Source organism: Chrysemys picta, chromosome 4 (genome assembly GCF_011386835.1).
Source record: "Chrysemys picta bellii isolate R12L10 chromosome 4, ASM1138683v2, whole genome shotgun sequence".
Lineage (NCBI taxonomy): Eukaryota > Metazoa > Chordata > Testudines > Emydidae > Chrysemys > Chrysemys picta.
The window spans coordinates 9,681,845-9,696,635 of NC_088794.1; the positions used below are offsets into that span (position 1 = coordinate 9,681,845).

Genomic DNA, 14,791 nt, shown 5'->3' on the forward strand with positions numbered 1-14,791 from the left:
AAACTGTCCTTAGTTAGGAGGACGATGAGCTCTGGGTTCTGAATAACTCTCGTTTTAGTTCCCAAGGGTTTGAATCACAAGATGGTGCTGCCCCACGGGGCTGTTCATAGAATCATAGAATATCAGGGTTGGAAGGGACCTCAGGAGGTATCTAGTCCAACCCCCTGCTCCAAGCAGGACCAATCCCCAACTAAATCATCCCCGCCAGAGCTTTGTCAGGCCTGACCATAAAAACCTCTAAGGATGGAGATTCCACCACCTCCCTAGGTAACCCATTCCAGTGCTTCACCACCCTGGCGGGGGTGGGGTGGAGAGGTCAGTAACTCACAACGTGCCTCATCTTTACATTCAGTTTATTCTAAAAAAAATGGTTCTCACCAACCCAACCCAGCAGAGCGAGGGCTCTTTGCGGGAGGGGGAGCGAGGACATCCCACCAGGGGGCAGAGACTGAGGCCCAAACAGTGCGGGTGAGGCCGTCCCACTGAGCAACCAGGCCCGGCTCTGCCACCTCTGCCCCTCTTGGTCTCAGCTCCAGGGTGTTGGTAGGCGAGGGAGGTGCACAGGGCTGGATGAATGTTCTATGGGAGCATGTATACACACACACACTTACCGAGGCAGGACCCCCTCGGCCCTGAGAGCTGGGGGAGGGGAGGGGAGCTGGCTGGCATACCTCATCTCCCTGCCCCCCACCCCTGCTGCTGCTAGGGTGAGGGAGCCCCCCCAACTCCAACAGCCTTGAGCGGTTCCCAGCTACTGGACGATTAGGGAGGTGTTGGTGTGATGGGGCAGGAGCCACTGTCCCACCCAGAGGCCCTGTCAGGGACACTGCCCACCCCCATGCCATTCCCCAGCCCGTCAGGCCTGCTTCCCCCCCTCACACCGTGGGGCAAATCCTGAGGCTGGTGCCGGGGCACATGAGCCAGAAGAAGGGGTAGAGCGGCTCGGGGAAGGGGGCGCCGGTGGCAAAGGAGAAGATGGGTTCCATGCCCTCGGCCTCATAGAAGGTGATGCTCCCGCCGTCACAGTCCAGGAAGATGCCTAGGCGCTGGGGGCTGCGGCTTGGGGACAGTCTGGTCTCGGGGCAGGTGAGGGCGTGGTACTGTCCCCTGATGAGGCGCACAGCCCAGATGCCCTCCTCCTGCTCCATGCTGAACCAGCCCTTCCTGCGCAGTGAGCCCCGCGCTACGCCCAGTGTCCAGTAGGCCTTGTCGCCCGCCTCCACCTCCACCTCCCAGTAGTGCCGCCCCGTACGCAGCCCCGCCACGCCCAGCACACAGCGGTACGTGTCGAAACGCTTGGCGTGGGACGGGATGTCCCGCTGCGGCTCCCCCAGCCGCACGCCCCGACGGTCCTTGGACAGCTCCAGGCACACGTGGGCTGTCTCGGGATCCAGAGTCACGTCCGCTGTATGGAGAGATGAGAGAGTCAGACCAGCACTGTCAGACCAGCCTGCAGCCAACACTCCATGATCCAGGGACCACATGGCCCCACCCACAAGCCCTGGCTGCACCTCTGCCCTGTGGCCACGCCCCCAGAATATAGCCCCACACCACACCATGGCTCCACCCCCAAAACGGAGCTCCATCCTCTGTATCACGGCCATGTCCCCGTGTAACCCCACACTTCCTGGGTGTGGTGCTCTGTCCCAGTTAGTGGCACCAAGACCACTTTGAGAGAGATTAATGAGTCTGCTTTACAGTCTTAGCTAAGCGACAGATGGCTTTTAGCTCATGCAGTAGAGGATCATGCATTTAGCTCCAGCGGTCGCAGGTTTGATCCCATCTCTGGACCATGGCTCCAAGAATGTAGCCTCATCCCATGCTGTGGCTCTACCCCTCACTATGGCCCCATGCCCACACATCATGGCTTCCCACTTCAGCACTGTGGGCCTACCTCCCCTTATGTACAAACCACACCCTCCCTACCTGCACAGAGATCTAAGGCCAGAAGGGATAACTGTGACAATCTGGCCTGACCTCCAGTGTAACACAGAGCAGATCTTTTAGAGAAAAAAAAAAAAACATCCAAACTTGAATTAAAAATGGCCAATGATGGAGAATCCACCACAGTCGTTGGTAAGTTGTTCCAGTAGCTACTCACCCTCGCTGTTAAGAAGTCACGCTGTATTTACAGTCTGAGTTTGTCTAGTTTCAACTAGCAGCCACTGAATCTTGTTAGATCTTCGCCTGCTAGCTTGAAGAGGCCGCTATTATTAAATATTTGTTCCCCATGGAAGTACTTATAGACTGTGATCTAGTCACCCCTGAACTTTCTCTTTGTTAAGCTAAATAGACTGAGCTCCTTGAGTCTCTCACTAGAAGGCAGGTTTTCTAATCCTTCAACCATTCTCACGGCTCTTCCTTGAACCCTCTGCAATTTATCAACATCCTTCTGGAATTGTGGCCACAGGAATCCAGCAGCGGTCGCACCAGTGATAAACACAGAGGTAAAATAACATCTCTACTCCTACTCCAGATTCCCCTGTGTATGCATCCAAGTATCACATTACTTCCTCTCCACCCCCCGCCCAAACACACACGGGGTGTATATTCTGTTCTCCCTGGGATCCCCAGCAAATTCCATCCCATGCAGTGTCACTCACTCTTGAATTTCTGTAGCATTTTCTTCATATCCAGGCAACGCTCAGGGAATTTGTATCTATTCTTCACTTCAGTGGGGATGGCTTCTGGCTCTCGCAGTTTGATAGTTTCAGCACTACGGGGAGAAATGCCTCGTTATCTCAGCTCCCAGCGCACCCATCCATAGCAGAAATGGAACGGAGATGGACCACAGTCACCTACCTGCTCAGTGGACACCTCACACCCTGCAGAGGAGAAACGGAGGAGAATCAGTGTCTGCTGTGAAAAAGCCTTGTTTGGTGAATCCTAACATTTTCCATTTGGGGGGTTTTCCAGCCCAAATTTTTGAAGAAAACAAAATCTTTTTCAGCAGAGGGAAAAATCCCAAGTCATTTCCCAACCAATTCTACCAGTTAACCCCATTTAACAGATGGAGAAACTGATGCCCACAGAAGGAAAAGTCACACAGAGACAGGCTGGGATTAAAACCCAGGCCTCTCACATCACTGCCCTGTACCTTACCTCCTTGGCCACCCAGTCACCTGCTGACACACCCCACACACTCTCACCTCCAGCAGCTCCACAGACGATTTCCGGCACTTCTCCTCCAGCTCTGCAATGAGTTTGCCCAGGGCAGAGCTCTGCTCCGAGAGGTCAGCTAGGTTGGCCTGTACTCTCTGCATGAAGTCCTTCTCTTCCGTCACCAGCTTCTCTAGCAGCAGCTTCTCCTCCTCAGTCAGGAACTGGCGGATCTTCTCGAACTCTGACATGACGATCTGACGCTGAACCTCCACTTTCTCCTGCCGGGAGAAGTAAAAAAACAACAGGACTGAGGAAAAATTATGTGCTACTGACACACCAACCAGCCAACCTTCCCCTACACTTTTCTCATCGAACTCCCCCCCCCTACACATTTTCTCCAAATTGTTTGATGTCCCCCCACTATCCAGATTTCGAAAAGTGAAACAAAACCAACGTTTTTTATTTAATAAATGTACAGATTCCAAGGCCATAAGGGACCATTAGATTCTAGTCTCACCTCCTACATAGCCCAGCCATTGAATTTCACCCTGTCACCCCTGTCCTGAGACCAATAACTTGTGATTGATTAAAGCGTTTTCCAGAAAGACGTCCCATCTAGATTCAAAGCCACCAAGAGATGGAGCATCCGCCACTTCCCTTAGGAGTTTGTTCCAGTGGTTAATCACCCTCCATGTTAACAATCTGTGCCTTATATCTACTTTGAATTTGTCTGGCCGCCGCTCCCAGCCATTGGCTCTTTTTCTGCCATTCTCTGCCGGACCCTGTGAGGGCGGCAATCAGGCAGCCTTCGGCGGCATGCCTGCGGGAGGTCCGCCGGTCCCGCGGATTCGGTGGCAATTCGGCGGCGGGTACGCCGAAGCCACAGGACCGGCGGACCTCCTGCAGGCATGCCGCCGAAAGCAGCCTGCCTGCCGTGCTTGGGGCGGCAAAAAAGCTAGAGCCGCCCCTGCTTGGGGGTCAGCTCAAACCTGCGCAGCAGGGCTTGTTTGAACAGTTCATAATCCCTTGTTTCCACCCCATCCATCCACCCCAGAGGGGTGATGCAGATTTCAGCTGGGCAACTGGATTCAAAGGTACTTGCCAGTAGCCCGTGGTGAGATCCATAGTGAGACAACGACGAGCCCCCACAGCTTGTCTAGGAGCTCGTCAGGCCTAGGCATGGGGTAGGCATCAAACTTGGTGATGGCATTAAGCTTCCGGTAATCCACACAAAACCGGAAGGACCCGTCCTTCTGGGGGATCAACATCACTGGCTGGAGGGCGGCTGGATCACCCCTATAGCCAGCATGTCTTTGACCTCTCTCTCCAGGTCCTGGGCTGTTTTCCCAGTGACCCGGAATGGGGAGCATCTTACAGGAGGGTGGGCTCCTGTCTCCACCTGGTGGACAGACAGGTTAGTGAGCCCAGTCCAGTTGGAGAACAGCTGCTGGTAGGAACCCAGCACCCCTCAGATCTCTGTCTGGTGGGCAGGGGTTAGGTGGTCAGAGAGGGGAATTGATTCCAGCGAAGGTCCAGCACCTGTCTCAGGGAATAGATCCACCAGGGGATCATCTCCCTGCTCCTTCCAATGGCCACACACAGCCAGTACCAAATTCTCCCTGTGAAAGTACGGCTTCACCATGTTGACATGGTACACCTGGTGGCTGTGAGCCCGGTTAGACAGTTCCGCTATATAGTTCACCTCATCCAGCTGCTTGATGACCTTAAAAGGCCTGTCCCCGGCAGCTTGTAGTTTGTTCTTTCTCACGGGAATGAGAACCATCACCTACTACCCGTTGGCATAGGAGCGGGCACGCGCTGAGCGGTCGTACCAGAGCTTCTGCTTTCATTGGCCCCTGGCTAGATTTTCCCTGGCCAAGCCCATGAGCTCAGCGAGCTTTTCCCAGAAGGTCAGTACATGCTCCACCACTGATTCTCCATCGGGGGAGGCCTTCCCCTCCCACCAGGGGTCCCCTCACTCTCCTCCTATACAGCAACTTCAAAGGATAGAATCCTGTTGATTCTTGGGGCATTTCCCGGTACGTGAACAGCAGGTGGGGTAAATACTTGTCCCAGTCCTGTGGGTGCTGGTTCATAAAGATTTTCAGCATCATCTTTAGAGTTCCATCGAACCTCTCCACCAGCCCGTTGGACTGAGGGTGATACACTGAGGCCCAGGGGTGTTGGACCCCACACTTCTGCCACAAGCACTGGAGCAGAGTTGACGTGAAATTGGAGATCGGTCTGTAAGGACCTCCTTGCGGAACTCCACTCTGCTGAAAATGGTCAGCAGTGCGTCTGCCACAGTGTCTGCCGCGATAGAGGACAGAGCCACGGCCTCAGGATAGCGAGTAGTGAAATCTACCACCACCAGAATGTATTTTCTCCCTGTCTGAGTTGCTTTGCTGAGGGGCCCCACTATGTCCACGGTCACCTTCTGGAAAGGCTCCTCTATGATGGCCAGGGGCCTCAAAGCTGCTTTCTCCTTGTCCTGGGCCTTCCCCACCCTCTGGCAGGGGTCGCAGGACCTGCAGTACTGCTGGACGGCATTAACGACCCAGGGACAGTAAAAGTTTCATAGCTGCCTTTGCCAGGTGTGCTGGATTCCCTGGTGTCCCGAGAGAGGGATGTCATGGGCCAGGTACAATAGCCTGTGGCGGTACTTCTGGGGGACTACCAGATGTCTCCTGATCCCCCACGGTTCTACTTCCCCTTGGGGAGCCCATTCCTGGTACAGGAATCCCTTCTCCCACAGGAACCTCTCCTGGCAGCCTTCCCCCAGAGGTTTCGCCGTGCTGTGGCCAGCAAGTTCCCTCAGCTTCTCCAGGGAGGGATCCTTCCGCAGCTCGGCCTGGAATTCAGCGGCTGGGGAAGGGATGGGAACCTGCTCCCTCTCACTGGCTGGGTCCGAGGCCACAGCCTGGCCAAGTCCTGTCCCCAGTGACTCCTTTCCCACCAGGGTAGGGTCCTGTGCCCCCTGCAGGGCACTGCCCCCGGTGTCAGGGCAGAGTGCCCCTCGCTGGCTCTGGCTATGGGTGATGATTAGGGTGCTTGGGGGCTGCCTGGCCAATCCACCCGGTCACCCCCCATCAGCACCTCGGTTGGCAATTGATGGTGCACCCCCCCCACATCTTTGGGCCCCTCCTTGGCCCCCCATTTCAGATGTACCCTCACCACAGGTACCTTAAATGGGGGCCCACAGACACCCGTCAGCGTCAGGTAGGTGTTGGGCACCACCCGATCTGGAGCCACCACCTTGGACCCAGTGACCTGCTTCCTATCCACCTCCAGGGGAATGAGGCACTCGCTCCTCAGGGGCTGCCCTGCGCTCACTGTAGACTGAGAACTTTGAATCCGGAGTATCAAGCCTCCCCAAGGAGCTGGCCTGGGAGACTTCTCTTCCCTTTGGAGCCATTGCTAAACTACCAGCCCCTCCTGCCTGGGGAGCCAACCCCTCCCCTCCTCTGGCTGGGCTCCCACCCAGGTAACCCTCTGAGGGCTCAGTTTGCTTATCCTGTCCCTGAGCTTTTGGGACCGGGCCCATCTGTGGCCACTCTGCCCACAGTAATTACACCTCAGGTCCCATTGGTCTCCTGCGGCTGGTCAGTCAGCTCTGGTATTGGCTGTGCCTCTCAGGAGGGATTTATCCGAGACTCCCTTCTGGGTAGCCCTGGGTGACCCCTCTTCTGCCCTCATGTGGGCCTGTCCCCCCCAGGATTCCATTCCATATCCCGACCTGCCATCTACAAAATCGTCAGCCAGCAGCCCTGCGTGGTGCAGCTCCTTTGGCCTCTTGTCCACCAGCCCCATTCTCAGGTCGGGGGACAGAGTTCATATAGTCGCTCCAGCCCCATCAGTTCAATCACGTCCTCCTTGGTCTGGGCCCCAGCCCCATTCACCCACTTGTGGGTGTATTCCTCCATCAGCATGACCAGTTCCAGACTGGTCATCCCCTGGGTCTTCTGCATACTCTGGAACCTTTTCCTGTACGCCTTGGGGGCAGGGGCGGCTCCAGGCACCAGAGCTCCAAGCGCGTGCCTGGGGCGGCAAGCCGCAGGGGGTGCCCTGCCGGTCCCTGTGAGGGCAGCAGTCAGGCAGCCTTTGGCGGCATGCCTGCGGGAGGTCTGCCAGTCCCGCGGATTCGGTGGCAATTCGGCAGCAATTCGGTGGCGGGTACGCCGAAGCCACGGGACCGGCGGACCTCCCGCAGGCAAGCCGCCGAAGGCAGCCTGCCTGCCATGCTTGGGGTGGCAAAAAAGCTAGAACCGCCCCTGCTTGGGGGTCAGCTCAAACCTGCGCAGCAGGGCTTGTTTGAAGAGTTCATAGTCCCCTGCTTCCACCCCATCCATCTGCCTGAACATCCCTATGGTCTTGGGACCCAGTAAGGGGGTGAGATGCCGAAGCCTGTAGGGTCAACCTGGTGCATATTGCAGGCCGTCTCAAAGGCGGTGAGGAAGGCATCTATATCATCCCCTTCCTTAAACGGAAGGTTTATTGGTTGACAGGAACGCAGCGTAGCACAGAGCTTGCTATCACAGAAATCAGTGACTTTCAGCCAAGTCCATCTTGGGTAGTCCTGGGCCAGAAGTCCTGGACTCCCCCTATTCCAGTCCCCCCAAGCAGACTGCCAACTAGAGTGACCCTGATTTTATAGGGACAGACCCGATATTTGGGCCTTTTTCTTATATAGAGGCCTATTACCCCTCCCCTCCTGTCACAATTTTTCACACTTGCTGCCTGGTCACCCTACTGCCCGCTTCCAGCGACCAGACCTCCAACACCCCCATTGCTCCTCCTCCTTCTCTTTGTCTCACTTCTCAGGCCAAAGGTGTTACCTGCTCTCTCTCAGTTCCCACCACAGAAGTATTGGTGCAGTACACTGGGAAACTGAGGTACCCACAGTATTAGTATAGGACAGTAAGACTTGCCTGCAGTATAACAAGATGAATAAAACCCCGTTTTGTCACAACTTCTACACTGCCATCGAGTCACATCTCACTCTTCTTCTCGAGAAGCTAAAGAGATTGAGCTCTTTAAATCTCCCATTGAAGAATTTGAACCAAAGGGGAAATTTCACATTGGCTCAGAATGTAAAGAAGATCTTCATTTCATTCTGAAATTTCCCATCAAAAATCAGGAAGAAAGAACTGTCATAGGGAAAAATATATATATACAGGCCTAACTTACAGTCTGGAGTAGAGGATGTTAAAATTGCTAGAGTGGATGTGACAGATTTGGAGCCGTCCATAATGGTCTAGACAGACTATATCTTGACCGGGTTACTGGGAAGTTCACTGTCTTAATAGATCTATCCAGCTTGATAGCAGGGGTGGCAGGAAAGGCACCCAAGAAGGGACAGATGGATCCAGGTATATGCGTTTCGGAGACACTTAACGTACAATGAAAGATGCATTTGCTTTGATGCCCTGGCTCGGCCCCTGCCAGACAAGTTTGCCCAGGGAGGCTGGGTCCCTTTGGGGTGGGGGGCTCAAAGAGGCTTACACCCTCAAGGCAGAGGGAAAGGTTTTTGAGAGCTATGGAGAACTAGCCTGAGGAAAGTTAGACCCCTGGGAGTTGGCAGGATTCCAGGTAAGGCGGGTGTGCGTGGAGACCTTTTGATGAGTCAGGATCCTTTTCTCTGAAGTACTTTGTCCAGATGGTTACGGACACACCGCTATTGCTATAAGAAGTCTGGCTACTGTATGGACCGTGGGTTGGGTGCTCCCCAAGGGACAGCCCACATGTGCATGATACACAGGGGACTGCAGGGCAGGACCCGGTCTGAGAGTGGCAGAATCTCAGGATTTCACCCCAGAGAGATGGAGGCCCACAGCCAGAGCAGGGTGTCCTCAGAGAGCACAGGGGGTCAGAGGAGCAGCGTCCCTGAGCCGTGCTCCCCCTACATCTGTGCTAACGTGCTCCCAGACCCCCACAGCAGCTACAGCACATGTAGGGGTCTAGTAGTGTCTGCTCCATCCCTGAGAGTCTGTCCGTGGAGATGGGGCATCTCTGTCTCAAAGCTCCGCTCTAGCTCAGCCAGGAGTTACTGGGCCAGAGGCAGGAATTGCTGGGGGAGATTCTCTGGCCTGAGTTAGGCAGGAGGCCGGACCTGCTAACTTGGACATCTACAGTCATTGAGCTAATAAACTTCATCTTTTAGAGGCAGATGCTTTGTTCAGTCCCCACAGATCCCTGAGCCAGGGTCATCACTAAATACAAAAGAAGTCACCAGTTAATACCTTGCTATTATTATTATTAATTTGTATCATGGTAGCAGCTAGGGCCCCGTCGCACTGGGCGCTGCACTGACACAAGGTGACCAAGAGCGAGGCCTCAATAGGTTGTGGTTGAACTGGAGTGGATCTACCGTCCCACCAGGGAGACACTCACCTGCCATTCCTTGATCTTCCTGTTCTCCTTGACCTCCAGCCGCTTGGCAGCTTCCATCTTCTTCCTGAGTTGAGTCAGGGCTTGCTGGACTTTGCTCTGAGGGGGAAGAGCAGCGCTGGTCAGGAGGGCATCCGGGAAGGCCATGCACCTGCCACTGAGGTGTTGACCACTTCCGGCTTCCACCAGACCTGTGACCTGACCACGCAGAGGGGATTGTAAGGCTGCTACTGCATCTCAGCTAATGGCCCCTGGTCTGTAAGCTCAAACAGGAGCGGGGTGTGGTTGAAGATCCAGAGGCCTGGGATCAGGGGTCAGGGCCGGCTCCAGGCACCAGTGCCGCAAACAGGTGCCTGGGGCGGCCAATGGGAAGGGGCGGCACGTCCGGCTCTTCGGCGGCAATTCGGTGGCAGGTCCCTCGGTCCCTCTCGGAGGGAAGGACCTGCCACAAAATTGCTGCCAAAGAATGAAGCGGCGGTTTCCCCCCCCCCACGCTACTTGGGGTGGCAAAAACGCTGGAGCCAGCCCTGTCAGGGGTGGTGGAACTGGGGGGACCAGGGGGCCATGGCTCCCCCAATCTTTACTGGCCATAAGGACGAGTGATGGGGAAGGGGCAGAGAGGAGTGTGTGGTGGGTGGGGGCTTGAGGGAGGAGGTGGTGCAGGAGCAGAGCCTTGGAGGAAGAGGTGGGGCGGGGCCTCGGGGGAATGGGCGGCATGGGGGCGGGGCCACAGTTCAGGAGCCTGTGGGCCCCCTCACTTTTAGGGCACTTCCACCGCTCCTGCCTGGGATCAGTCACTGGGGGTGTCCTTGTGTACCAGTAAAAGTGGGCCATTAGCCACACACAGGCTCCCCTGTAAATAAAGCCTGCCCAAAGATTTGCTTAGAAGTTCCCCTCCCCCCAAAGAAAAAACGTTGTTGTTTTTTTTTCAACATGGACAATTTTGTGAAAAATATTCATGTTTCTCCCCGAAAAGCTCCCTTGGTTGCAATGAAGAAACCCCAAAGCCGTTGTTTGGTCTATTTGTGTCAGAGCTGGGAACGGAACCAGGTATCCTGAGGGCCTGCCCCGGGTATGGACAGGCAGCCCAGCCTGCTGAGGGAAAAGTGTTTTCTCAACACAAGAAAAGACTTGTAGCCCCACCCAAACTTTCAAACAAAGTTGCACCAGTGGAGAGGAGACCCCAGCTGCGCCTGTGGCTGTGATTAGCCCCCAGCTCCCCAGCAGAGTAGCACCCAGGAGCCCCTGCACCCAGCGGACTCTCACCCTGTATGTTTGGGCAGCTTCCTCCACGGGTGCCACCCTGTGTTCCCGGTGCTCTCGGGACTCCCGGCACACCACGCAGATGGCCTTCCCATCCTCCTCGCAGAACAACTTGAGCTGCTCTTGGTGATGCTGGCAGAACGGCCCCGCCCGCTCCTCTCCCCTCACGGCCCTCAGCTTCAGGATGTTCTCTACCATGTTGGCCAGCTGCCAGTTGGGCCGGAAGTTGTCCTTCTTGAATTTCTTTTTGCAGACGGGGCACTGGACGGGTTTACCAAGGCTTTCCTCCTTCCACGTCTCACAGTACCGGCTGATGCAGGCACGGCAGAAGTTATGCCCACAGTCAATGCTCACCGGCTCAGTGAAGCAGTCCAGGCAGATGTTGCACATGGCCTCATCCTGCAGTCTCTCCACAGGGTTTGCTGAGGCCATGATGCCGCTATATGGCAATGCCCTGTAAAACAGAGTGCTATGTTCATGGCACACGCACAGAAATGAGATAAAAACATAAAACTCTCTTGCTGGAAGGTTGCAACGTGATGCTACTTTAATTCCTAGAATTCAGAATAACACACCTCAAGAATCCCAAAACAGAGAGAGACAAAGCAGGCTGCTCCCTAAGGCAGCGAGGCCCAATTCACCCACCTTGCTCTAGGCAGGCTGGCTGGCTGCAGACTGACTGATCACACACTCCCCTCTAGAGCCCCTTAGTCTGCAAACAGGATCAGGAAAAAAACATTCTTAAAGTGATAGCTTGCAATGCAAAAACAGTCCTCAATACACCACACAAACCCAAGAGCTTTTTTAGGGATCCAACCATCCTTGCTTTATGGAGACCTAAATTCTACTTTAGGAGAGGAAATTTCCTCTGAAGGTGAGTTATCCTGCACGTGTAACCCACCAGTCAGTGCAAGGCATAAGTCTATTACAGCCCAGCCACTTTAGCTCTAGCTATATGGACCCCATCACCACAGTGTCGGCTGCCTCACAATCTTTGAGTCCCTGTGCTAATCCTCTTCCTTCATGGGCCATGGGGAGAACAGGATTGCCTGCACTGCCCTCAACATGATCACAACACATGCAGCTCTGCACTAAGACAATGGCTGTAATCAAATATCATGCTTCAGGGTTATGGCCACTGAGGAGGTCAGGAAGGAATTATTTGTCTCCATGCACACTTTGGCCAGATGTATACTTCATTTCCTCTCTGTCCCCCTTTTTCTTTAGCATCAGGGATTGTCCACAGGTGGAAACAGGACAGACTAGTGCTCTGAGGCTGTCCGAAGAATCCTTTCTAGCTATGCGGCTGGTGGGTCTTGCTCGCATGTGCAGGAAGGACTGTTCCCCAGCTCAGATTAGCAGGGACCTTGGGGGTTTTCACCTTCCTCTGCAGCATGAATCATCTGCCAAGACCACTTGGGTGTATCTCACCTAATCAATTCCCTGCCATTGCAGAGCCCTCAGGGGCACCTTGTCCTCAACTGTTCTCTGCCTAGGACACTCAGCAATTTAATCTCCTGGAGACTGAAATGCTTTAGTCTAATCCAAGTGATTGGGCTCAATACCGGGGTAACTGGGTGAGATTCACTGGCCTGGGTTATGCAGGAGGTCAGACTAGATGATCTAATGGCCCTTTCTGGCCTTAAAATCTATAGAACATCATTGTACTGATCTTCACAGCCCCCTGTGAAGCAAGGCACAGCTATTACCCCCAGAACAATTCACTGACTTGCTCGAGGTCACCCGAGGGGCCTGTAGCATAGCAGGAATTGAAACCAAGTCAGCAGGGTCTGAAGCCAGCAGCACCCAACCACTGGACCATCATTCCCCTCCTGACAGGAGTGCTACAGACTCGCGCTTTTAGCTCTGAAGGCCGCTGGGGTTGGGCCGGATGCCAGCTACGGCACTTGCTCTTTCCCAGCACCGCCAGCTCTCATGAGATCGAATGATTTTTTTCAAACCCTGACTCCTGCACGCCCCGGATTATGGGGGAATCTCCGGTTGCGTTTTTAAGAGTTTCCAGCTCTCGATCGGAGAGAACAGCTGACAGAAACCGGATGACCCTACATGGCACTGACCCCAGAGGACAAATAAACAGACTAATTTTTTTTTTTGATTTATGGGGGCCTTTCTCAAGTCAGCAGCGCCGTCTTCCTCTGACACAGCTCGTGCGGCCATGGGGCTGGATGGGGCAGCGCCCCCAGAGGATACAGGATCATTCTCCTACCTGCCAGGACAGCAAGCATGACCGCGGCCATCTTGTCTGGCACGGGAGGTGGGGGAAGGACTGTGCCGAACTGAAAACACCCACCTCCCCAGCTTGAGCACAGGGGCCAGAGTTTGGAGCTGAGGTTGTAACAGGCTCACATCTGTTGTGCATTGGGCCCAGCAGGGGACCTCACCTGTCACATACAGTGGCAGCGAGGGGGTCCCACCAGCACAGAAGGGACAAGCCAGGGCGGGAGACAGAAAGAATGTGTGTGGGGGGCGGGGGACAGAGAGCGGCAGTAGAGTGACCAGATGTCCAGATTTTATAGGGACAGTCCTGATTTTAGGGGCTTTTTCTTATATAAGCACCTATTACACCCCCTACCCCGGTCCCGATTTTTCACACTTCCCATCTGGTCACCCTAAGCTCATTGGGAAGGGAGGAAGATAGAAATAAGGTGGACAGAAAGAGAAGGGCAAGGAGGAGAAATGGAATTCTTTACCTCCCTGAAAGCCTGGGCCGCGTGCTCAGGTCAGCGCTCCAAGCTCATGGCAAAAGCTCCCAGCACAAGGTGAAGTCAGCAAAATGAACTTTGTCCTTCCTGCCGCTTTCCGTGCAGAGGGCGTTCCCAGTTAGGGCTGCCGGAGCCTCCAGGCATTATTAAAGATTGTCGTGTGATGAAACCTCCCGGAATACGTCCAACCAAAACTGGCAACCAGGAGCGGGCAGATTGTGCAGGAGGAGGGGCCATGGGGCAGGAGGCGCAAAGAACGGCAGAGAGTGTGTCCCTGAACGGGGATTATTAGTGCTTAATGGAGCTGATTTCTAGACACAACCGCTACCCTTGCTGGTGTGAATCAGCGGTTGTTCCACTGGAGCCAATGGGCCAGGTCCCACCAGGTGTCAAGCAGCCGTAGCGCCATTGATGTCAGTGGGCCAGATGCCGACTGGGCGTGAATTGGCCATCACTCCTTTGGAATCAATGAGGCCAAATCCCCAGCTGGTGTCAGTCATCCATAGCTCCATTGGCATCAATGGGGCCAGAGACCCCAAAATGGAATTTTAAATAAAAAAATGTAATGAAAACTGATTTTTAAACTAATTAATTAATTGCTATTTGAAATGGAAACACTCTTCAGTTTTCAGTAATTTTTTTCTAATTTTTTTTTAAAGGTAGAAAATTTCCGTGCCCAGTAATAAGTCGGGCTGTTGGGTAACATTTTTTGATATTCCGTTTCAAATAAAAAAAACGACACAATATGGTTTCCAAAAATGAAAAGGTTTGGGGTTTGCATTGAAAAACTGGGAGGGAATGGCTGGAAATTTCAATTTTTTTTTTTAAATTTCTGGTGAAAAAAATTGGTATTTTCCAGGCAGTCCTTGTCTTATTATTAATATGTATTTGTAGGTTTAGAGGCCACTGGTGTGGTTCAGGGCTAGGTTCAGTACAAATGCGAAGAGCAGGTGTCTGTCCCAGCGTGCTCACAGACAGAGTATGCCGTGGAAAATCCCGTCCTCTGTAGGAAAGAACATTCTGGATATTCTAGGAGAAAGGAATGAGGGTCCACAGAGACAGAACAGTTTTCAAGGACCTTTTGGTGGCCTGGCCAATCCCGACACTGAACAATCAGGAGTTCAGACCCCCCACCAAATCATGCAATTATCTTCAAAACAAGAAAGGTGGGGGGTTTCTGTGGCCGATGGTTTCTGAGCACTTAGGCTCACACACTTAGGTCGTGTTTCCAAGCTTTTCTCCCCAACCAGGAGAGCTAGAAACAAGGGCCGCACAAAGGTTTTTGGGGAGACGGGGCAAAACTCCAAAGGGAGGTC

At 54.0% G+C, this 14,791-nt stretch overlaps 1 protein-coding gene across 2 annotated transcripts; it reads right to left on the reverse strand.

Annotated features, from left to right (window-relative positions):
- Positions 1-336: 336 nt before the first annotated feature.
- On the reverse strand, positions 337-13,638 carry LOC101952304 (E3 ubiquitin-protein ligase TRIM58-like). Of its 2 annotated transcripts, XM_024113146.3 has the most exons (8): positions 13,464-13,638; positions 11,398-11,464; positions 10,756-11,206; positions 9,493-9,588; positions 3,150-3,380; positions 2,803-2,825; positions 2,604-2,716; positions 337-1,405 (listed from the first exon to the last, which is right to left on the reverse strand). In XM_024113146.3, the coding sequence occupies exons 3-8, from the start codon at positions 11,182-11,184 to the stop codon at positions 876-878; spliced, it is 1,422 nt and encodes a 473-aa protein (XP_023968914.2). In that variant the 5' UTR covers positions 11,185-11,206; positions 11,398-11,464; positions 13,464-13,638; the 3' UTR covers positions 337-875. The 2 variants fall into 2 exon arrangements, with proteins under 2 accessions (XP_023968914.2, XP_023968913.2); XM_024113145.3 differs by lacking the exon at positions 11,398-11,464 and having other exon boundaries at positions 13,464-13,636.
- Positions 13,639-14,791: the final 1,153 nt, after the last annotated feature.

Excerpts from the sequence above, each read along its gene's own strand:
- LOC101952304 (XM_024113146.3), bottom strand. The coding sequence starts at position 11,184 with ATGGCCTCAGCAAACCCTGTGGAGAGACTGCAGGATGAGGCCATGTGC. Across the intron at positions 2,717-2,802 it reads GTGAGGTGTCCACTGAGCAG|TGCTGAAACTATCAAACTGC; the intron begins GTAGGTGACTGT and ends TTCTCCCCGTAG. Across the intron at positions 1,406-2,603 it reads AATGCTACAGAAATTCAAGA|CGGACGTGACTCTGGATCCC; the intron begins GTGAGTGACACT and ends CTCTCCATACAG.